Source organism: Sinohyriopsis cumingii, chromosome 15 (genome assembly GCF_028554795.1).
Source record: "Sinohyriopsis cumingii isolate HCF-2022 chromosome 15, ASM2855479v2, whole genome shotgun sequence".
Lineage (NCBI taxonomy): Eukaryota > Metazoa > Mollusca > Bivalvia > Unionida > Unionidae > Sinohyriopsis > Sinohyriopsis cumingii.
The window spans coordinates 46,818,118-46,842,992 of record NC_142975.1 but is presented as its reverse complement, the minus strand read 5'-3'; the positions used below and the strand labels follow the sequence as shown (position 1 = coordinate 46,842,992).

The window sequence follows — 24,875 nt, the reverse complement described above, 5'->3', positions numbered from 1 at the left end:
CAGGTTTTCGTAGCGCCATCTTCGGGGAAAAGCCTCTATTAGATACTACATTCATTTCTGCGAATGACAGTTAAGTCAGATCATGTGGTCACTGTTTATGCTGTGGTCGAAATCTGCTATTTAAAGTAACTAGGTCGTAATCTCCACTCTAAAATGGAGGTCGTGGATTTCATTCAGTTCTTACGAAGTTTTTTATGATTAGAATCACAGCTGTGAAAACTTCAATAACTGAGGTAAAGGCTCTCATATTGATGTAGGCAGCAATTAGTTTTATAAATTATCAAATTCAGATGACTTAGTGATGTAGATGTGGACAAAAACCTTGTAAATTTTGAGTATGAAAATTGGCAGCTACGGTTGGTCACGCAGTTTCACTGACTTGACAGTGAATGAGTTCTCTTCAGATTTTAAAGCGCATAAAAAATTATCCCATGAAAAATAATTACACAGCTATAACAATCAAACTTTTGTTAAATTTTTCCACATATAATAGATCTGTACCAAAAATGTAAAATGGTTAAAATTGCTGTTAAATGTAACATACACTACATTGCTTAACAGTTACCAGGCAAGTCTATGTGTATGGAGTCGAATAGGTAACAGGTGTTCTATTTATAGCGCACTGCACTGGGTAACTTTGCTCTATGAGGTAAAGAGTTATACAATTGACCAGTATATCTATATTTGTTATACAATTGACCAGTAGATTTTTTTTTGTTATATGATGAACCAACAGATTAGTAGATGTTATAAAAATAGATCAGTATTTTTTTTAAGTAGGTCAATAGATCAATATATGTTTAACAATAGATCAGTAGAGTCAGGCATAATTTTAACATCATTTGTCCTTTTTTTAGGATGAGGTTGCCAAGTTTGTGTGTTGTATTGCCTTCACTTCAACTGCAGATGTCATCACTGGAGATACTAATGGAAACCTCTTACTGTGGGCCAGGGATGAAAGTGATGCATTTACATGTAAATTGAGGAGAAGTGCCCACAAGGTATACAAAATAGCATTCAGGCTGACATCATTGCAGGTACATGTTGTGGAAGCATTTCTGATAGTATACAGTTGCATGTAAAATATTTTAGTTTTTCACACAGGGAAGTAAGCTATTGTTATCATGAATGAAAGTATTTAATATTCATTTGTCAGATTTCATCGTGATAAAAGTGTTGTCTTTTTGATAGCCTACCTCAGGGTTGATAGTTATTCATTCAGTTCAGCTGCAGCACTTTACTTTAAAAAGCAATTCTGTCAGACAGTTGTCTTTTATTACATGCATGTAATTTCCGTATATATTTTAATCTTTATCAATAGCATCCTCTTCACAGCAATTAGTTTAATGACTGATTTTACATGTGCATGCCATTGTTCTGTTCTTTATATTTAAAGATTCAGTTCATGGACCATACATGTTTCTAGCTAGAAATGATGCTGACACGATGCTATCTGTATATGGATTGCATGGGGTGGAATTCGGTTAATACATGGCATATATGTTTACACTACCTTGATGACCATCATTACAACTTGCTCTGGGGGCCCTGAGTGGCCGAGTGGTCTACAGTTATCTCCCAGTTTCAATGATTGGTTGCTTTGCATGTATTGGTATTACTTGCAATAAAATTTCCAACATCAATGAGCAAACGTATGACCATTCAAACTAAAAACTGTAGCCATTTTGAAAATGAGGCTGCTACAGTAGTTATGTTTCTATAGAATCCAGTCACCATATACTGTAAATAAGGGAAATAACCACCATTACTGTTTTGATACTCATATAGTCTCAGTAGACCCAAAAATCTATTTCATCTTGTGTGATTTTATTATTTGATTCTTTTGCAAAATGCAAATTTGTGTAGCTTAATCCTTCACTGAATGGAGGCAAAATGGAAATGGGGGATTAGGCCTTCCGTGGGGTAAGGGGATGTAACTCCCTCCACTGCTTACATATTCTCTCAGATATTATATGATTAGGTAGTCTGTTCGAAGAAGAAACCAGTTGTTTGAACAAAATTTGTTTCTTGATATAAAACTTACCCAATCATAAAATGGGCATACTATCCCAGTTGTACTGTAGTATCATTAAAACCTTGTTTAGTGTGCACATCCACTGTAGTGGTAACTGATGTAGATGGATGGGATTTGACATCAGTCCTGCAATTGAAGTGGAGGTCACTCTTGTACGACTTCCACAGACAACTTGCAGCACTTTTGTTGCTAACAGCAAACTTTGGAGGGCTGAGTTTGCAATGTAGTGAATGTATTTGAAATATATTCTCATCAGGTAAGTATTATCAAAGAAACTTGTTTTGCTCCTGATATTTGTAATAACCCTGTTATAAAACTTTAAGATTCTGTCTTTAGTCAGGCCTACCAGAAACTGTATTTTTGGTTCAGACTCACCACAGACTGTATCTTCTGATTCAGTCTAACTAAAGACTTTGGCTATTCATACTAACTAAAGATTGGCTATTCAGACTGTCTAAAGACATGGGTTATTCAGACTAACTAAAGACTTTGGCTTTTCAGATTGTCTAAAGACTGCATCATTTTTCAGTGGAACAAAAAACATATTTCAGTTGAGCAGAACTGTATTTTGATTTGTACAGAGACTTACCAAAGAATGTATTTTGATTCAGACTAACCAAAGAATGTATCTTGATTGAGGCTAACTCAAGGTTACAGAAGCTTGATTCTGACTAACCCAAGAAAATTATCTCAATTGAGATAAACCAAAGACTATTTGGATTCTGACTGACTAAAGACTATTTGGATTCAGACAACCTATGACTGTATCTGGAATCAGAATACCAAAGAATATACTTTGATTCTGACTAACCAAATACTGTATGTCGATTCAGACTAGTCAAGACTCTATCTCAAGACAGACTACCAAAGACAATATTGTATGTTTTGCAGGCCCCAGTGACAGCACTGTGTATGCTGGAAGATGGCACTCTGCTTTCAGGCTCTGGTTTTGAGATAAAGGCCTGGGACTCCTCATCTAACTACATTGAAATCAAGTCAAGAGTTGTAAGACATCATTGTCGTATTAATATTTTTATATCATTGTAGTATTAATATTTTGTATATCATTGTTGTATTAATATTTTGTATATCATTGTAGTATTAATATTTTGTATATCATTGTAGTATTAATATTTTTTATCAGAATGGAGACTCAGATAGAATAATTATAGATTAGGATGATTCAAAACTTGACACTTATTACCATTGCAGTATTTAATGCATATCCAGTAATCCAAAACTGGAACCAGGTTCGAAAACATTTAAGATTGAAGGAATTATCTTCAGGGCTGAGCAAATCCCATAGCCCGACATACCAAACTAGTCATTTTTGAAGTTGGACAAGTAAAATTTTTCAAGTTGCTAGTCCGGGACAAGTGCTTTTTGAAAAAGTCGGGCTTGTCCTTATTTTCGTTCTTTAATCACTATGTCTGCCTTTATTTGGCCAATCATGCCGTCTCGGCATACTGAATATTTGATTCTACCCCTCTTCATGTATACATTTACATCCTGTTACTGCTTGACTGCATATTGGGCTAAGCGACCAAATTATCGGCAAATCAAAACACGTCAAACAAAAGAAAGCCAGTATGATCAATTAGCAGTGCTGTAAGCGGTTTTGTTGCAATGAGTTTACTCAGTCTAGATCATAACGAGTGGCTCACTATGATTATAATCCAGCGAGTCAGTGGAATTAAATAAATGAAAGGTACTTTACTGACATCAGTGTTGGTTTCCTTTACGAACTGATTAAATGACAGTAATAATTCTTTAATTTATAATTGAATATACAGATGATTAACTTCCACGTGTGATATTGTGTTTGAAACTAAACAATTACACTAATTAATGAGCTGTTTCAGTTCATATTTAAAAGAGAAAATTGATCTTATGATCACTTTAGAAAGTAGTTGTCAAGCAAGCTGATAGTTACTCTGTGGATAAAATGAGTTTGCTAAATTATTTTCGCAAGGAAGGTAATAACGGCGATTAGGTGAAGGTAAATTTGTTTGAAAATGGAGGGATAAAATGTAAGAAGGATACTGAGTGTGCTGTAGCTATTTCTGAGTGTGAACGAGGATTTAGTTCAATGAACTTAATCAAGACTTCATTAAGGAATTCCTTAAACCAAAAGAGTTTACAAATGCTAATTAACATTTCTGCAAATGGACCAGAGCTTGAGGACTTTAACCCAGACACAGCTATCAACTGCTGGCTTAGTGCTGGTGCAGGTGGCAGACATATACATGGACATATTTTCAAATCCATCAGCTAAAACATATATACATGAACCTGAAGAAGCCAAATGTATAACAACCAACGTTTTTGAAAAATTAAATTCTTTTAAGAAATAATTATGTTGTATATTATTTTTTTTATTTTTTCTTCTATGGATTAAGTACATACGTCTCATCAAATCTCGGCAAGTGATTACCATTTTGGGACCAGTGAAAAGTACGGTGGGACTAGTGAAGAGTAAGGTGGGACTAGTGAATTTTCTGAAACCACTTGTCCTGGACTAGTGGCTAAAAAAAATTTGCTCAGCCCTGATCTTATTTTAACTACACAGAATAGTGCACCCAAATCTTGATGATCCAGATCATCACAGCTTTTTAATTTTACTCAAGATCAGTTCACACTGTCTTAGGATTCATTTGGGTCTGACTCAAGATCAGTTCACACTGTCTTAGGATTCATTTGGGTCTTACTCAAGATCAGTTCACACTGTCTTAGGATTCATTTGGGTCTGACTCAAGATCAGTTCACACTGTCTTAGGATTCATTTGGGTCTTACTCAAGATCAGTTCACACTGTCTTAGGATTCATTTGGGTCTGACTCAAGATCAGTTCACACTGTCTTAGGATTCATTTGGGTCTGACTCAAGATCAGTTCACACTGTCTTAGGTTTAACTTGGGTTTTCCTCAAGATTAGTTTACAGTGTATTAGAATTCTAATTCATGTACTCTAAACATATTGTTTGCAAAGAATGGTATAAAAATACAAAGTCCTTTTCCACAGTTTGTACTGGACCACATTAAAATTTAATTCTTTACTAAAATCAATATTGCTGTCAAACATAACATGACCCTAAAGTCCGAATTTCTATTTGCTAATGCTCACTGTGATATATTGTGATTATGGTGACAAAGAGACAACTACTTAATTGAAGTTATCCCATGTTAAACCTACCATATACACTGGGTTGTATCATTGTCCAACACACTTAATGTGCTCAGTTTGGACCTGCCTCACTCATGACAGTCATACCTTATACACTTGATTGTATCAAGCCCAACACACTTTAATCATGTGCTAAGTTTGGACCTGCCTCACTCATGACAGTCATACATTATACACTTGATTGTATCAAGTCCAACACACTTAATGTGCTCAGTTTGGACCTGCCTCACTCATGACAGTCATACCTTATACACTTGATTGTGTCAAGTCCAACACACTTAATGTGCTCAGTTTGGACCTGCCTCACTCATGACAGTCATACCTTATACACTTGATTGTGTCAAGTCCAACACACTTAATGTGCTAAGTTTGGACCTGTCTCACTCATGACAATCCTACCATATACACTGGGTTGTATCAAGTCCAACACACTTAATATGCTCAGTTTGGACCTGTCACACTCATGACAATCCTACCATATATTCTGAGTTGTATCAAGTTCAACACACTTAATTTGCTAAGTTTGGACCTGTCTCACTCATGACAATCCTACCATATACAATTGGTTATGTTATTTCACTGTGTACGGGTGTGAGTATCCATCTGGGGAAAAGAAAGGAATATATTATTGTATATACATGTACAGACTGCTATATATGTATACATGTGTGTGTATATGTGTTTGATTGTATATTCACCTAATTGTGTTACCCTCTTTAAGTAAAATCATCATCATTATTATTATTATTTCTATTATTGTTATTGGCAAAATTGATTTAAATTCTGTCACAGTCATGCTGTCCTTCCATATGTCTAGCATTCTGTCTGTTGCTGTTTGTAACATCAGGTAAGAACTCTGCTGATAATTCTTAACTAATGAGAATTTCTGTGTTTGGGTTGGAATAGGCTACTAATTGTTGTGAGAGAGAAAAAAGGTAGAATGTTTATCTCAGTAACCTTAAAGGGTAATGTTAAAGACTCTTCCAACTGAGATATCCGTGTGATATTATTCTCATTATATTTTTCTTTGCTTTAGATCCCTGATGTGGCAGGTGACATACAAAAGATCGTTCCTCAAAATTATGGTGGCACAGATGGCAAACTCTATATTGGAACTTCAAAGGGCTGTATCCTTGAAGGATCTTTGCAGTACAAGTTTAAATACCTTGTTCAGGTATGATAATAATTTATTGCAGCTCTCAGAATATTTTTTAAATAAGTATACATATTTGCAAATTATGCTTTGGAAACTGATTTTGCACAAATAAATGTTCCCAGAAAAACTACAAATGTGTCACATTTTCTTAAAAACATGTTTTTAGGATACTTGGGGTTGGTGAGTTAAGGCACAGCAACACAAGGTAGGTTATTTAGTGTTGAGGCCATTGGAGTAAAGTGCCTTGCCCAAGAACAACACTACAGTAGATGATCCAGGCTGATCCATTGGTAGGATTTGAACCAGCACCCTTTCTGTCATGAATCTAACATGCTAACCAAAGAGTCATCATCCTACCCTGTACACTTGATTGGAAACTGATAGGTGGTGCCATTATATTCCAGTTTAAAATGTAATACTACAATTCAGAATATTTCTAATAATTATAATTTTTTGTTTGGTTATTTAAACAGAGATCTAGTGGTCTTGCTTGTAGGTGTTTTATCACCATACTGATTATTGTAAAACTTTTGCCAAAAATCATCTCACATACTTTAATTGTGATGTTATTTCATTACTCAGGATATAATCACCATATTTGATTCACATGCCTCAGTAATCTCTCTCTCTCTCCATACTCAGACAGACTGACACACACAATGAAAATTAACCAAACAATATTTACTGAAATACGTTTTTGAAGCACATAGTGTGGATATTGCATCGAATACTGGCATTGAAAATACAGCTTGTTTTAAACAAGATTCTGTAAGCACTGATTTACCAAATTTAAGGGAGTAAATTTTTGTTGTGGGAAAAATGTCATATTCCTTTATTTGAAAGCAGAATGTGAAAATATAAATGCAAAAGATAAAAAAATGCCTGTAAAAAGTTGACTGTTGTCATTTCAGAGCCAGGGGGAGGGACTGACAGCTCTGGTCAGTCATCCACAGGAACCAACATTTGTGACATGTGGGCTTGACCAGCTTGTTATCAAATGGTCCCAGTCCAAGCATGACATCATCTGGAAGGTCCAAGTGGAGGTATGTGCAGCAAATGACACTGTTTTGATTGTTTGTAGTATATTTGCATCAAAAGAAATAAATCATAGGGGTTTAGATTGATGGTCCCAAATTTTTGTTAAAGGGGTGCAGGCTGGATGGCATTGGTGTTTTTTTACCAAGTCTGCCGATTAATGAATTCCCACACTCCACTTACCTGCATCCAGATATCAGCTAAGTGTTGTATCTTCAGCCTTCTGATTTACCTCTGACCACTCTAAAACTGGGCACTGTTGATTATATATTAGTGTATGGAGTACTATGCTTGTCTGACTAATGGATGCTTTGACACCAAGGCCAATTTTACATGTACAGATTATGATTCTTATAACTTTACTTTATGACATTTTTACTATGATGAAAAAAATGACTTTTTAATCGACTGTTAAAATTTTCAAAAGAAATCTCAAAGAAAATGGTGTGCTAATTTGTGGATGTGGTTATCTCTGATTTGATGACTCATCAGCTGCTCAGAAGGTAAGTGTTTATATGGTCAATGTATTAATAAAACTTTCTAAACTAAAACTGAGAATTCCTTTAAAATGTAGGAGCAGTTATATCCAAAGTTAACTTCTATTCTGCAAATCTGTTAAGTTTTTGCTTTTGCGGAGCTAAATTTTAAAAAATTGGACTTAAGTAAAAGTTTTGGACATTTGTACTTGAAACATTTCATGAATTCAAGACCTGGTTTCTAGGGGATTATGCAATTGGAAGTGCACATTAATGCTGTTATCCATTTACAATGTAAGGCTTTGGCATGATAAAACCCACAGGCTTAAGGGCAGTAGTGATGACATATAATGGAGTAATTGTGTAAGACTTTGACTTGATAAAACTCACAGGCCTGAGGGCAGTTAGTGATGACACATAACTGAGTCATTCTATAAGGATTTGACTTGATAAAACTCACAGGCCTGAGGGCAGTTAGTGATGACACATAACTGAGTCATTCTTTAAGGCTTTGACTTGATAAAACTCACAGGCCTGAGGGCAGTTAGTGATGACACATAATTGAGTCATTCTGTAAGGATTTGACTTGATAAAACTCACAGGCCTGAGGGCAGTTAGTGATGACACATAATTGAGTCATTGTGTACAGTAGGTATGATGACAATAACAACCACAGGCTTGAGGGCAGTTAGTGATGATGCATAGTTGAGTCATTGTGTAAGGTTATGACATGATAAAAAAATGCAGCTTGAGGGCAGTAAGTGATGACACCTAATTGATTCATTGTGTACAGTTACCCATTGTGTATATGTTGCCCACTATGTCAGAAGCTTGACACTGATATGAATGTACTCATTGTCAAATGCACCATGTTAGAAGCTAGACACTAATTTGAATGTACCCATTTATTTGCAAGCCCACCATGTCAGAAGCTAGACACTAATATGAATGTACCCCTTTATTTTCAAGTCCACCATGTCAGAAGCTAGACACTAATATGAATGTACCCATTTATTGTCAAGCCTACCATGTCAGAAGCTAGACACTAATATGAGTCTACCCATTTATTGTCAAGCCCACCATGTAGAAGCTAGACACTAATATGTGTGTATCCATTTATTGTTAAGCCCACCATGTCAGAAGCTAGACATATGAGTGTACCCGTTTATTGTCAAGCCCACAATGTCAAAAGCTAGACACTAATATGAATGTACCCACTTATTGTCAAGCCCACCTTTTCACAAGCTCATAATGCTGTTTGTTGATATTACATGAATGTACTCATTTGTTGTCAAGAAGGCTGATATACTGATGCATTTGTTGTCAAGAAGGCTGATATACTGGTGCATTTGTTGTCAAGAAGGCTGATATACTGATGTATTTGTTGTCAAGAAGGCTGATATACTGATGTATTTGTTGTCAAGAAGGCTGATATACTGATGTATTTGTTGTCAAGAAGGCTGATATACTGATGCATTTGTTGTCAAGAAGGCTGATATACTGATGTATTTGTTGTCAAGAAGGCTGATACACTGATGCATTTGTTGTCAAGAAGGCTGATATACTGATGTATTTTTTGTCAAGAAGGCTGGTATGCTGATGTATTTGTTGTCAAGAAGGCTAATATATATGGATGTATTTGTTGATAAGATACAAACTATACTCCTTTGAAGCTTGACAGTGATCACTTTGGAAAGCATGGTTATACATCCATCCACATTTTAGATTAAGGTCAGTGTTAAAGTGTTTCTAATTGTTTTGCATTTTAACTAAATAAGTGTCAAGAGGGTCTTTTGTGCTGCAGCAATAATAAAGAAAATATAAGTAAGAAAATTACCATATTTAAAATGTGTTTAATGTTCTGACAGATCAGTGCCCATTGATACAAATTTAGACACTGATCTACCAATGTATTAGCTGTCGGAGAATCTTCACTGATATTGTCTAAATGTCTTGAGAAAGAAACTCAAGCTTAAGTTCAAAGTCCAGAAAGCTTTAAAAATTTATAACTTTCATTAGAACAAGGATAGAACAGAAGAACTTTGAGACTTTTCAAAACTTGAGTCCCTCTACTAGACTGCCAGTTCTAATGATGTATTTATTATGTTTTTGTTGGTGTTAATGGCAATTTGTTGAACACATTATTGGCTATATCATATCAAATGGGAGTTAAGTGTCTCTCTGATATCATAAGAAAATATCCATAGGAATTTCTAATGTAATAATTTTATTGTATAATAAAGTCATACTCTTGTATGTTCGTTAATATTTATGACATCTGTGTGAAATAAACTGCATTTAATTTGATTCCTTTTTTCAGAAACCATGTACATGTATTACTATAGAGAAGAGGACTCAGATGTTAGTGTTGGGAACAACAGAAGGACGGTTCATTGTTCTAAATGCTTACAATGGAATGCATGTGGCATCAGTGCAGTCAGGCACACAGCAGATTGAGTGCATTGAATTTTCCCCAGGTACATTCTGTTATCATATTCCTAAGCAGCTATTTGTACTTTATTATTTAATTACTGTGTTGTTTAGGTTAATAAATAATGTTTCTACACGTAGCACATATAATAATAATATTAAATAAGATCAAGAAATGATGTCATAATATCATGCAAGGCATCAGTATGCATAATATCATTCAAGGCATCAGTATACATAATATCATGCAAGGCATCAGTATACATAATATCATGCAAGGCATCAGTATACATAATATCATGCAAGGTATCAGTATGCATAATATCATGCAAGGCATCAGTATACATAATATCATGCAAGGCATCAGTATGCATAATATCATGCAAGGCATCAGTATACATAATATGCAAGGCATCAGTATACATAATATCATGCAAGGCATCAGCATACATAATATGCAAGGCATCAGTATACATATCATGCAAGGCATCAGTATACATAATATCATGCAAGGCATCAGTATACATAATATCATGCAAGGCATCAGTATACATAATATCATGCAAGGCATCAGTATACATAATATCATGCAAGGCATAATGACTTGCAGCTGAATGTATTTTAAAGTGTTTTCATTACATTATTGTGTTGTTTCATCATTTGCAGGAAATCGCATGTTGTATCTAACATGTTACATTATATAAGATGAAGATCTAATTTTTATTAATATTTTATGCAAAACCTGTTGGAACAATTTCTGGTGAGCAGTCTTCATGTGCTTTACTTAATTGTTCAATGTAGCATCATGGCACAATGTAATGGAGTAAAAAGATGAATAATTTGGTACATTTATTGTTGATCTTTTTGCACTATGTGTTAATAAAGGGTATTAAAAATAAAAAGTGATGGTACTAAACATTTCAGTAAACCTATATAAACTTAGGAACAGAAGTTTGATTCTTATTTCAACTTGAGTTTTAAACACAGAAATGAAATGCTTGGACCTTGAAACTTTAGCATATTATCCAACACAAATACTTGAGACATGAAATTTCTGGACTAAATTAAAGATGTATGTATTTTCAGAACTTTCACGATGGTTTTTTTTAGAATTCTGATATATTTTAGATAAATGCCCTATATAATGTTGCAGATGAAGTAAAGTTTTTGTTGAATAATCAGCTTTAGTACATTGAAAAGTAAGAAATGTGCAGCATTTTATACCACTCCAACCTCTAGAGCAACTGGGGTACTGGGTATATAGTTATCATCTTGTCGAACCATCCTGATGTGCAGCACACAGTCTTGTTTATTTAACTAGACCTGTAGCTTTTGAGATAGCCATGAACTTGATAAATGTTATGGTCATGACTGGAAAATGCACATGTTGGCAAATCATATTGCTTCAGCATTTTTGTTACAGTTATTGCCCTTTTTTGATTGAAGCGTAATGCAGGATATGACATTGTCTCCTTAGTGCAACTGTTTGCTCAGTTTTAGATGAATTTTCTTGAAACATGATAAATATTACTGTTATCACCTGAAGCTGTGCATATTGACAAATTTGTATCCTTCTGCTGTTTTTGTTAAGCGTTATTGCCCTTTACATGTAGCTTAATGCATTGTTTGACACATTCTCATTAGCAGAACCAATCCTGCAATTTTTATGGATTGTCACGACACTTAGTAAATGTTTTAGTTGACAACTGGAAATGCATTATTCAACAAATCAGTATGATTCTGTTCAACAAATCAGTATGATTCTACAACTTATAAGAGTTATTGGCCATTGTGACTTTTGCAGCTGTATACAGTAAATGACAGAATCTTGTAAACGTAACTAGTCTCACAGATGGCAACCAGTATCACAGATTCTGAGAAGATTATAAAGTCATGAAACTTATCAACTATTCTCACAGATTCCAGAATCATGAAAGTTGGCATCTAGTCTCACAGATTCCAGAATCATGAAACTTGGGCAACTAGTCTCATGCATTCCATTGGATTGTCATGAACGTTGGCAACTAGTCTCACAGACTTCATTAGATAATCATGAAAGTTGGCATCTAGTCTCACAGATTCCAGAATCATGAAACTTGGGCAACTAGTCTCATGCATTCCACTGGATTGTCATGAAACTTGGCATCTAGTCTCACAAACTTCATTGTATAGTCATGAAACTTAGTGGCTAGTCTCGCTGATTTCACTGGATAATCATGAAACTTGGCATATAGTCTCACTGTTTTCAGAGGATAGTCACAAAGCTTGGCAACAATTCTCACTGTTTACAGAGGATAATGAAACTTGGCAAATGTTATGAATATCATCTAAACAGGCATGCTTCAACAATTCACTGTGCTCCTGTGATGTTCATCAGAGTTATTCCACTTTATGTCATGAAGCCATTGAGCTAAATATAGTGTCTAACAGAATCTTTTGAAAACATCTAGTCTCACAGGCTTCAGTGGATCACCATGACACTTTGAACATCCTATGGTCCATTTTTTGTAGATATCTATAGCAACAAATTATTATTTCTTTCCTTCCATAATTTTTGTTCGATTTTATTGTTCTCTGAGTCTTGCATCTGATGTGTAGTGTTTGACAAAATCTTTTGAGAATTTTGCTACTCCCTGTTTTTGATGGATTGCTATGAAATTTTGATACATCTGAATATGCAAATATTGACAGATCATAATTTTCAAAGGCATTCACCTGTACAGATGATTGACTTCTGAGCTCTGTCACATTTATTTGAGTCTCTGGCTCAGCCAATGTAGTTACATTAATAAGCTTGCCAGTAGTTTTCCTTGGGTCAGTGGTTCTTTCTGGGGCTTTCCTGGGTTCTTCCTTCACCATATATACTGGCTACCATGTATAGCCTATCATGTGATGAGAAATGATGTTTAGCCCACAACAAAAATTTTGTGATTTTTTAAATGTTGTTGCTCATTTAGACTTAGAACTGTATGTAGTGTTTGAGAGAATAATGTGAACACAACTGATATGCTTTATACTTTGTGTATATTATGGCCATCTGATAAGATGCACATCAGCAAATCAGTCCCTTTCAGAATTTTATTTAGAATTATTACCATTTTATCTTACCGCTGAACACAGTATAAGACAGAATTCTGTGAACACATGTCTTGCAGATTTATATGGATTACTTTGAAAATCAGTATGTATTATAGTCATTATAAAACATGTACATATTAACAAATATTTGTGCTTAAGTGATTTTGTATCAATTACTACCTTATTTTACCTCAGCTTGACGCACTGTGTATGACAGTATTTTGTGAACAAAATTCAAGACAGAAACTTAGGCAACCAGACTGAGCCTTAATCATCAAGACATTACCTTTTTCAATGCTTTAAATAGCATAGTAACCAAGACTGATTCAGTGTGCATTCAGTCATGTGGCTCAGTTTGTGTGAAAGTTTTCACACTGATCAAGTACTGTAATTTTGTATGAGTATAACACATTGAAAACTTGTACTGATAGCATAGGTTATATTGATCAAACACACCATCATATAAACATGGCCTGTGCTTATGGCATTATTAGTATGCTGACAACTTTTGGACTAAATGCTTAAAATGAAATTCTTTTGTAATTCAAAATGTTAAAATGTGGCTTCACATGTTTTAGGACAGTTTATGCATAAAAATGTAGAAATATGCAGATTTTCTAAAGCTTTTATTATTCCATTGCTATTCACAGCTTGATGTGTTACAGAATCAACCATGGTACAGCATTCTCTCTATAAAACCATTGGTAATAACGTTGGTTCTGTTTTAAGGCCCATCATTAAAACAGGGTTTCTGTTATAAGGCCTCTTCATTATAACCTGGGTCTTATTATAAGTCCCCTTCATTGTATCATGGTTCCTGTTATAAGGCCCCCTCATTGTATCATGGTTCTTGTTATAAGGCCCCTTCATTGCATCATGGTTCTTGTTATAAGGCCCCTTCATTGTATCATGGTTCTTATTATAAGGCCCCTTCATTGTATTATGGTTCTTGTTGTAAGGTCCCTTCATTATAACATGGTTCTTGTTATAATACCCCTTCATTATAACATGGGTCCTATTATAAGGCCCCTTCATTATAACATGGTTCTTGTTATAAGGCCCCTTCTTTATAACATGGTTCTTGTTATAAGGCCCCTTCATTATAATATGGGTCCTATTATAAGGCCCCTTCATTGTATCATGGTTCTTGTTATAAAGCCTCTCATTATAACATGGGTCCTATTATAAGACCCCTCATTGTATCATGGTTCTTGTTATAAGGCCCCTTCAGTATAACATGGTTCTTGTTATAAAGCCCCTTCATTATAACATGGTTTCTATTATAAGGCCCCTTCATTGTATTATGTTTCTTGTTATAAGGCCCTTCATTATAACATGGTTCTTGTTATAAGGCCCCTTCATTATAACATGGTTCTTGTTATAAGGCCTCTTCATTTTAACATGGTTCTTGTTATAAAGCCTCTCATTATAACATGGGTCCTATTATAAGGCCCTTCATTATAACATGGTTCTTGTTATAAGGCCCCTTCATTGTATCATGGTTCTTGTTATAAGGCTCCTTCATTATAACATGGTTTCTGTTATAAGGCCCCTTCATTTTTATCATGGTTCTTGTTATAAGGCCCCTTCATTGTATCATGGTTTTTGTTATAAGGCCCCTTCATTATAACTTGGGTCCAATTATAAGGCTCCTTCATTATAACATGGTTCTTGTTATAAGGCCCCTTCATTGTAACATGGTTCTTGTTATAAGGCTCCTTCATTATAACATGGTTTTTGTTATAAGGTCCTTCATTATAACATGCTTCCTGTTATAAGGCCCCTTAACTTTAACATGGTTCTTGTTATAAAGCCTCTCATTATAACATGGGTCCTGATATAATGCAGGTAGGGTTATGCATCCCATTTTGTTAAGTCATAGTAAAATGATATGGATCCTGTTCTTCATTGTAAGAATGGTCTCCCTTGAAGGCAGTATACCCTTAATGAAGAAGTACAGTATGTTATTTCTGTCCGGTATCCCATTTCATTAAGTGGTAGTATAATTATATGTATAGTGTACTTATGTATATCTTAGGCTAACTACTAGTTTGTAAACTGTTTGGATATCAGAGTCAGCATTAAGATAAAGGAATGCTGTGATTTTTCTTTCAGATGGGATCCATCTTGCTTTGGGTTGTAACGATGGATTAATTAGTGTGTACTCGGTGAGTGAAGACACTCAGTTTAGGAAGGTGAAATCACTTAGGGTAAGTATACTATCAATCATAATATGTAAGTGTCAATAAATGTAGCATATTCACTACATAATTATTCATCAATTCACCACCAAATATGGGCACGAGAGATGTCAAAATATTAGGAAACTTCTACCAGGTACCTATCATTTCTAATGACCAGTTTCCCAGGTACCCGATCAGAAGGAAATTAAATGTGATCCTGGACTGTTTTGTTGTACGTTCATACCACAAGAGAAGTATAAGCATAATTATTACCAATATAAGTGGCAAAAAAGCATAATCTGAGCATAAAAAGAGCAATCATAATATTACATACCATAATTACAGAAAACTGTGTAAAAAATATACATTTACTTTTGCTACTAACCTATATGTACAGTTAAAATGTTTGCCACAAATTATCTAAATCCGTGTGGATAGTTAGTACAAGAGTATTGACACAAAAGACATTGATAAATTAATTATGCATAACACTTACTTTAACTGTCTACATGTCTACAGTGTTTTTAAGTTTAACAAAAAAATTCCCTTTCCTCTTAAAATTTATCAGTCATATAATATCCATTAGGATAAATGATGCTGGTCTACCTTCAAATATGGCCAAAGAAATCACCCAGGTACAAAATGTCTTTCAATTACAGATGTGGAAAATTTATTAAAAAAATGATACAAATCCCTTTCAAAAACAGCGTAAGAGAATTTTACTGACTTTGATAGAAAACATCCTAGCATTAAAGCCTTTGGTTATTGGATCAATGAAACTGATTTGTCATCAAACATGAATGAGAATACAAACTTTAAAGTAACCCTAAAACAACTGTTTTTGTAACATACAACAGCATATGAAGAAATTTTAACAGAAAGCATCAATCTGAGTTTTCTTGGTGAACTGCTGTTTCATTTGCCGATTCATGTTGTTTTTAATAAGCTGTATATTTGCACGTTATATGATCTACAGCAATAGGTGTCAGAGATATGTGGAATACTTTTTATATATGGCCACATTACCAAGAGCAATTACCAAAATAGACACTATTTTATCCATGAAATAAGTGGTTGATTTAGGACAAGCATGTGTAATTCCTATCTTAACGTGTTTAATTTAGGACAAATGTGTCATCGATAGCTTCACAACATTTATTTGCCTAGTTTTTAAACTTTACGAAAGCAATTCAGAAAGTTCAAAGTTTTAACTTAAGGTATAAGAACTATAAGATAGATTATAAGAAAATATAAAAGATAAGGAACAAATTAAGAAAATTATATCACATGCCAAAAACATAGATATTATGACAAAGTAAAAGCTGAAGAATCCATATGATTGGTTTGTATACTTATTGACATCATTGCTTTTCCATAAATCTAGGGTCACACCTGTGCTGTGCAAAACCTGGACTGGTCCAGTGATAGTCTTTACTTGCAGAGTGTAGATGAGGATTTGAATGTCTGTTTCTGTAAGTTTTTGTTTTAATAACATAAAAAATATTCTACAATGTAAACAAGCATAAAGATTGCATATTTGTGAAGTCTTGAGGATTTGAGACCAAGTTCTCGGTGTCCTGACAAGATAAAATGTTCTCTGGGGTTGCTTCCAGCATATCTTAAACCTCGGATGCTTCCTTTGGTCCCACAGTGTTCTAAAAGCGTACATCATCTGGGTCCTTAACACATTAACCCCTGAGCCAAACAGCTAGGCAGTCCCCTACAGAAATAATGCAGAGATCACCTAGAGCAGTGTTAGCCTTACCAGTGCCTGTATTCCTGAGACTTGTTGACAGCACATGGCTTGCAGATATGTATAGCGGGGGCTACTTGCAATAAATTTGTTATTATTTTATTTATATTCATTTAATTAGGCTGAAATTTGACACAGCAATTCTTAATAAAATTACATACATAATGGTGTAAATTACATGCTACATGCAGAAATAAAACTCATGTATGAAGGTGAAAACAAATGATGTACTTGCCAATTTGCTTCTCTTGCCATGAATAATCCATAAAATCCATTATGAATTCACACAGAATTATTAACACCATCAGCATATGAAATAATTTTAGTTTATGTATGCAGAAATTCCAGTTGTCATCTCTCTTGTAAACTTAACATCCTGTGAATACTGTACACATATGGGCATATTTTCCTTGCTCTTTACTTACCTTTCTTCCATAGAATTCTCACTGAAAATTTATAAACTAATAAAAACACTTAATAAACCATGAATTATGAACACTCATGCTAATGACATTCGTTTACAAAACATTTATTTAATGATTCTTCAAAAGAAAAAAATAAGCTCCAAAAAATTAAATTCATTTGCATCAGGGTCTAAATCCGTTGTTGGCCCTGGTAATGGTCCTGTGTATAGCCTCTTGTCAATGTGTGTTTTATCATTTACAATCCATCGATCAGCTCTTCTTTTATTTTCTTCTTCTTCTTCTTCTCCAACCTCTTCAACATTCTCATTCTCATCACTACTGCTGTTATCTTCAGTAGCTATTTCGATGTCATTATCAATCTCGTCTGATTAAAATCCTGAAAATTCTCTCTCAGAGTCTGTCAAGTAAAAGTCTGCTTCCAGTGGCTGATTCTCGTCAATTTGCATCATTTCTAGATCTATATACAGCATGATCCCGCTATAGCATGCTCCATTATAACATAATTCGGATATAACACGGTCGTTGTGTGGCTCCTGAAGTTTCATATACATGTATTTTTCTTGTGCACAAAAAGATTCTTTCTTAAAAAGTACAACAAAAATGTAAAATGTTTGTTATCATTTTGGAGAAGAGATCGCGTATGAATAATACAAGATGATCATGGCTTAGCTCCTGAAATTTTATATGTATTTTTCTTGTGCACGAAAGTACAAAGAAATAAATGCATACAAAGTTTATTCTGGGATCGCGTAGGTCTTTGCCAATGTCGCAAACTTGGATTGTTTTTTTATTAGCTGCAAAACATACCATGTGACTTTTTTTTTATTGGCGACATTGTTGGCTGTTTAAATTTTTATATACAACCATTGGTTTGGAGTGCAGAAATTCAGAGGCCCCATGAAAGGAAGCCGTAAACTGGATATAAAATGCACTGAAATTTATCAATTGTTACATAAACAAATTCTTTGTCCATGTTGACAAACCATCTAAACAGTGCATTGTTATATCATAATCCGCTTATTTTGACATCTAACATGAGTTCTGTATGCTGTGAAATATCCGCTTTTTTGTTGTTGACATTTTTGGTAACGGATATCAACTGGAAGAGGCATTGTCTTGTAATCTATCTTTCATCGGATTTTCGGCTGCTCGCTAATACACCTCTCCCTTGATAACTCGCGCACATCAGGGTCCACAAACAAAGATTGCACTATAAGTAAGGCGCGAGTTACCAAGAGACCTCCAAAAATTGAAAAAAATCGCTTTGACATAGAGAAAACCGTATGGGGAGGTGGGGGGGGGGCGGCGTTAGTGAACTGGGCTGTTTAATGACTGAATCCTCATTTTACAATCACGTCGATAATAATTTTTAATAATGAGCTTTTTCTAATGAAGTTGTTCATTATTCTGTTTAAATAACATTTTTTTTTCTCTCAAAATATCCAACATATGAAAGATCATTCCAACTGGTTTGAACAACCATCACGTGTATGCGAAAAATCTGTGTATTACATCACTGCTTTTTGTTTTCTTGATGTGTCTGGTTCCCGTAGTGGTATTTAATAGTATCTTGCCAAATCGGTAGTCCACAATTTAGGAACTAGACTAACTGTTGATACACCACCAAACAAGATTCCTTTTTCTTTTCAAAAACACGCAACATTTATTTCATGACACGTCTACGTCGAAACTCAATTTTTTATTGTTCAATTAGTGCAATGTTAATGCTGTGATTTCATTGGAAGTAATAATGAAATATCTTATCATCCCTGAGGATATCTCTAAATGCCAGTTCAAGAATTCTCTGAAACTCGCTTGCCCACAATGGTACATATCTATGAAATCAAGCTCTTTATTTTACGAAGTATTCTTTTCGCTTTGCTGCCTTGTTATCTTTGATCACAATTGTGAAAGAGTCGGTTAATTTAAGGTATGTTTTGTTACATACACAATAACGTTTATTACAGTGTTCGATTGATCAAATGAAGTGAGTTCACCTGACATACGACCAAGGCCGCTAGATTTTAAGTTAGTCCGATTTTTGTGCCTTTTAACTTTTCTTTTCTTCCACCTCCTTTTTTTTATTCAAAAGACATAATTAATGTGATAATATAAAGGAGGCCAGCTTTTAATTCAGTGCAACAATACAACAAATACTTCCGCAAGTCAGTTATCAAAACACGGTCGGCACATAATTAGGTTCTCAGAGAAACGCTTGCGGACATAGCTGTTACGGTAGATTGATGCATTTTACATTTAATTACAAGAGGACACATTGCACTTTCGATGATTACACTTAAAAGGAACTAAAAGATGGAACTAGAACCCAAATTTCAAATCATAAAAAATTATTTAATTTGTATTTATTAAGTACAACAATACAACAAATACTTCCGCAAGTCAGTTATCAAAACACGGTCGGCACATAATTAGGTTCTCAGAGAAACGCTTGCGGACATAGCTGTTACGGTAGATTGATGCATTTTACATTTAATTACAAGAGGACACATTGCACTTTCGATGATTACACTTAAAAGGAACTAAAAGATGGAACTAGAACCCAAATTTCAAATCATAAAAAATTATTTAATTTGTATTTATTAAGTACTGCCTCCACTCGGCGTGACATTTTCATTGATCAGAATTTCCTTACATATCATTAATTGCAGTATACTAGGAATGTTGTTTGGAAAGAAAATGTAAAAAATTGTATGAGTTATTTTTAAATTTGATATTTCGTAGTGTTGATTAAAATTTCCGTTTTTAACGATAAAATGAGTGATACAAAACGAGTTTCTGTTACCAATTTTGATCGCGATTTTCTTCAAGTTCAACAAATAGGGATAAATTTTTTTGTATTTTTGGGTTTAAAAAATGGGATCCACGCCTGACACTGCGTTATAAGTGGGTTCGCGAGTTATCAGGGCATGAGTTATCGAGGGAGTGGTGTAATTAATATATTTACAAAGACTGACATTTGTATGGGGATGGTAAGTAAAATTTTTCTTCTTTTCACTCAGAATTAAATCCTTCAGAAAACTCGGATTTTCTTTAATAATCCCTGTCATCAGAACACCCAGGTCTCCATTGTCCGTTGACCCTTTGTTAATTTTCAGATGCATGCGTGGAAGGCAGCATCACGCTGCTACCACAAATAAAAAAAAAAATACCTCTTACTTATTGGTTTATTCAGTATGCATGGAGGGACAGTAACTAGAATAGTCCAAACGATGGCTAATTCCTTTTTAAAAATGTACCCAGATAAAACAGTTTGCTGAAATTTCAAAGGAAACAGATAACCTTTGAACACTGACTGTTATGAAAACATACTCAACAAACGGAAAAAATACCAGTCTCAATCATGCAATACAGTTATTTAATGATGTGGCCACAATAAGAAATGGGCATTTGTTTGGTTCTCCAAAGCTGTCCTTTATTGGTGACTTCAATAGCGCATGCACCCTTCATCAAAGAAAGCCGACTACAATCTTTCAATAACAGCAAAGAACTTTTCTTCAAAGGAAGTCAGTACCAAACTTAAATAAAAGTGATGGAATCTGATTGATTTTTGCATTTTCCAGCGTGACTGGAACATGTTAACTGTGCTATGAAAGTTTCCTTTTTGTAGGGAAAAAGTTTATGCTTAAGAACGCTACCAACGGCGGCTTAAAACACAAACTAACTTTTACCAACTTGGAACATACTGAAAAGTAAATGTGCTTTGTCATTCGTTACGTGATTGTGCTATGTTTTTCTACTGAATTCAGACCAATGTGACCTGTTACAAAATTATTGAATATTTTAAAGCTGTGTGTACATATTTTCGATGGAATCACTTGTTATGTATTCAATGTATATGATGAGGTTCGCGGGTGAGTACACGGTGTTGATACTCTATTCATGCTATACATTAGACATTTATATATAAACAGGATTCATGTATATGTACCAATTCATGGTTCTCTAAATAAAGTAAACTATTATATTTATATATGTCTTCTCTGTTTTCACTACATGTGTATTTCTCATTTAATATGCAATAATTTAAGATGGTAACTGTGCCGTTGAAGCACATATTTTACCGCCTTCATTTATTACCTACACCCCCCACAATTTTTTTTGGGGGGGTACATTTTCTTCGGCTATCTGACGTGGTTGCTTATAACAGTCGGTTCGGTCTATAACATGGTTGGGTTATATGGCTCCCAACTACCGTGTCATAGCGGGGTCACTCTGTATTTTCACTATTTCTGCTGCTATTGAAGTCAATTTTTTTCTCGTTGTTTGGCAATGTTCATTCTATTTAAGTAAGCTAACATTTTATTGGTTAAACTGCCTGCATAATTAGGAAATGGCTTCAGATCAACCAATGGTTTGCACTGATTTAATCCGTCGTGTGGGATACAGGCCTAGACAAATACTGCCACTCAAACTCAGCACCTGGGATACAAGCGAGGTAAACTCAGCCACGTTATCAAGGCACTCAGGAGATGAACGAGGTAAAGTACGACTTGTTATCAAGGCAGCAGGGGTTAATGTGTTAATATCTAATCCCTGGACCCTCATCTTTCAGAAACTGAATTCAAGGGATGGTCATTTTTCTTAGATGGTTATTAGGAAAAGAAATTTAGTTGGCAAGAAAGATAATTACATGAACAGAAATAAAGAATTTGTATATTCCAAAAGTATTGATTAGCTAAAATTTAAATGAGAGCAAATGATGGAAATTTTTATACACAAGAAGGTTTACTCTATTAAAGTTTTATATCTTTTATTTGAATGTCATCATCTTATATCTCCTAATGGACTTGGTCTTTTCTCACCTAAATCCCAGTTTCCCAATTTCATGAGACTGAGGGTCCTGAACTCAGAGTGTCATAGGTGGTGATAGTGATTGCCAAAATTACCAATGGCAATCAAGTTTCAGCTGACAGTTCATTTTAATAAAAATAACTTATTGAAAATTTAGGGGCTTGTGCTTTTTACAGATGAATTTTGCATTGAAGTCACTTCTGTTAGTGTAATGTATTTTCATGGTTGTATAAGTGATGTAAGGAACTAAATTTCTTAAGAAAGGTAAATGCAGAAATTTATAAATTAGCAAGAAATCAAACTTCTGTTAGTTCGAAATGAAAAATTTAAATGAAAGAGGCAAATAAGAAAATACAAGTCAGCAATAGATGATGACAAAGGTTAGAGAAGTGAGATCTGGAACGGAACATTCCATAATGCAGCCTTTCTTTGATAATCAAATATACCAGTATTTTTCAAGGCAAAATTTTGTGACTGCATTGAAAATTATAGCATCAACTTAGTTAATTTATATTCTCAAAACTTTTTCCACAGGTAAACCCCCCAAAAAACCATATCAGGTATGCTAATTGGATTATGCATGCCTATACAATTAAAAATTGACATTCTAGAAGAGGAAGCCTAGCTGAGAATATGCTGAAATTGTATGAGCCTACCTTCAGTCTAATTAAACTTATGAATTACCGTATATACTTACGTAAAAGCCTAATAATTTAAGAAAAAATAAAGGCCTGGAAGAAGGGGTGGGTCAGCTTCTCCGTGGGCCAATGTCTAACTTTACAGTTTTTAGATCTTTTTGTTGACTACTGTAATGGCTGTAAATCCTGGGACTTGAAACAATAATTTTTTCCGTGTCCTAAGACATAAGCATGTAAAAAAGAGTAACTTTTGGTGACCCAACAGTTATTAAAGTGTTATAAAGTACTATGATTGATTTTGTTATTATTTTGCATCTGCATATTTTCTGATTTCTCCAACATGAAGTTAAATAAAGGTAAATACAGACTTCATAATTCGTGGGCCAGTTGAGTTTACCAGGGAGAACATGCTGAACTATAATGTACAGTACTTACACAGTGCAAAGCGTGCATAGCATCACTTAAATCCATACTTATTTCCAAACATAACATATTAGATGGAGATTTTGCTTTATTCATTGTTTCAACCTAATTGTATTAATAGTTGTTTCATTTATGTTGAATCACGCGCTCATGAGTTACTTATTTTCAATGATATAAGCAATCCTACAAATTGAGGTAATATTTTTTAAAAAGGTACGCACGTTTAATTGTACAAGGCACATAACCATCATAATTTACATGTTCGCAAAGAGTGGTATTAACAAAGGCTAAAATTCTCATATAGTTCAGCTAAGATCAACATCAATCAATTTTAGTTTTGTGTTTTAGCTGAACAAACATCATAACTTTCCACACAATGGAAAGCTTGATGTTTCTGCGTCTCCTATGTTGATAGTTGGCGAATTTATTTCATTTTGTGATGTGCCCTATTTTCATATTTTGGTCAGCTGTGGTCAGAGTGCACAATAGCTGAAGATTAGTCTTAAATAAACAAACAAGAAAGCCAGTGCGACTAATTAAAAGTTAATCCTTATCCATGCAACTATTTTGTGAAAATGATTGGCCATCCACCGTAATTCAAAGAAACCACGTTCTACACTATTGTGTGTTATGCATGCACCAGCAGTTGATTGGCAAAGAAAGGATTCCCAATTTTGTTGAACTATAGGTACCAAAATAGCCATCCTCATGGTACCGTACATGTAACAACTATTTTCCCCTCTTGGTATATCTGACCTTATTCCCTATTGTCAACTCGTAAAGCATTTAGTATTGTTTATTATAAAACATGTATTCTGAATTAGTTTTTTGAGGACACATTTGCTGCATGGTATGTATTTTCATTCCTTCTTTTAATTTAATGATGGTAATTATCATTGATATATATGGTATAAAAATGTCAGGTGTTCACTCGTGTAAGTTTCTTCCATGGGAATGGCGCTATTGCAGATGGAGTTACAGCATTCGTAGTGATCATTCTTGGGACTGAAATTAATTGTGGACAATTTTATTGTTGTTGTTTACTTTTTTGTTCTGGTTTATTATTTTATTTTTGTATTAATATAGAGGTAAAAACAAAACCATTAGTTTATATGAATAATGTTTAAACTTAACATTCTGTTTAGTGGAGAAGTGAATTCTTTATAGAAAAGTAATTATTTTGACACAACAATAATTCACAGGTGATACAACAGAACATATAGAACTTTTCTTGTGTAGAAGAAATGAA

The 24,875-nt window shown here is 34.3% G+C and overlaps 1 protein-coding gene across 1 annotated transcript in view; it reads left to right on the top strand.

Moving 5' to 3' along the window:
- Window positions 1–24,875, top strand: part of LOC149781738 (echinoderm microtubule-associated protein-like CG42247) — a 113,163-nt gene that overhangs the window by 67,534 nt on the left and 20,754 nt on the right. Inside the window, exons 12-18 of the mRNA XM_089935006.1 lie at window positions 858–1,001; window positions 2,927–3,040; window positions 6,254–6,391; window positions 7,285–7,416; window positions 10,205–10,361; window positions 15,508–15,602; window positions 16,960–17,047. Of these exons, the coding sequence (XP_089791132.1) occupies window positions 858–1,001; window positions 2,927–3,040; window positions 6,254–6,391; window positions 7,285–7,416; window positions 10,205–10,361; window positions 15,508–15,602; window positions 16,960–17,047 (868 nt within the window). The remainder of the gene's footprint in view (window positions 1–857; window positions 1,002–2,926; window positions 3,041–6,253; window positions 6,392–7,284; window positions 7,417–10,204; window positions 10,362–15,507; window positions 15,603–16,959; window positions 17,048–24,875) is intronic.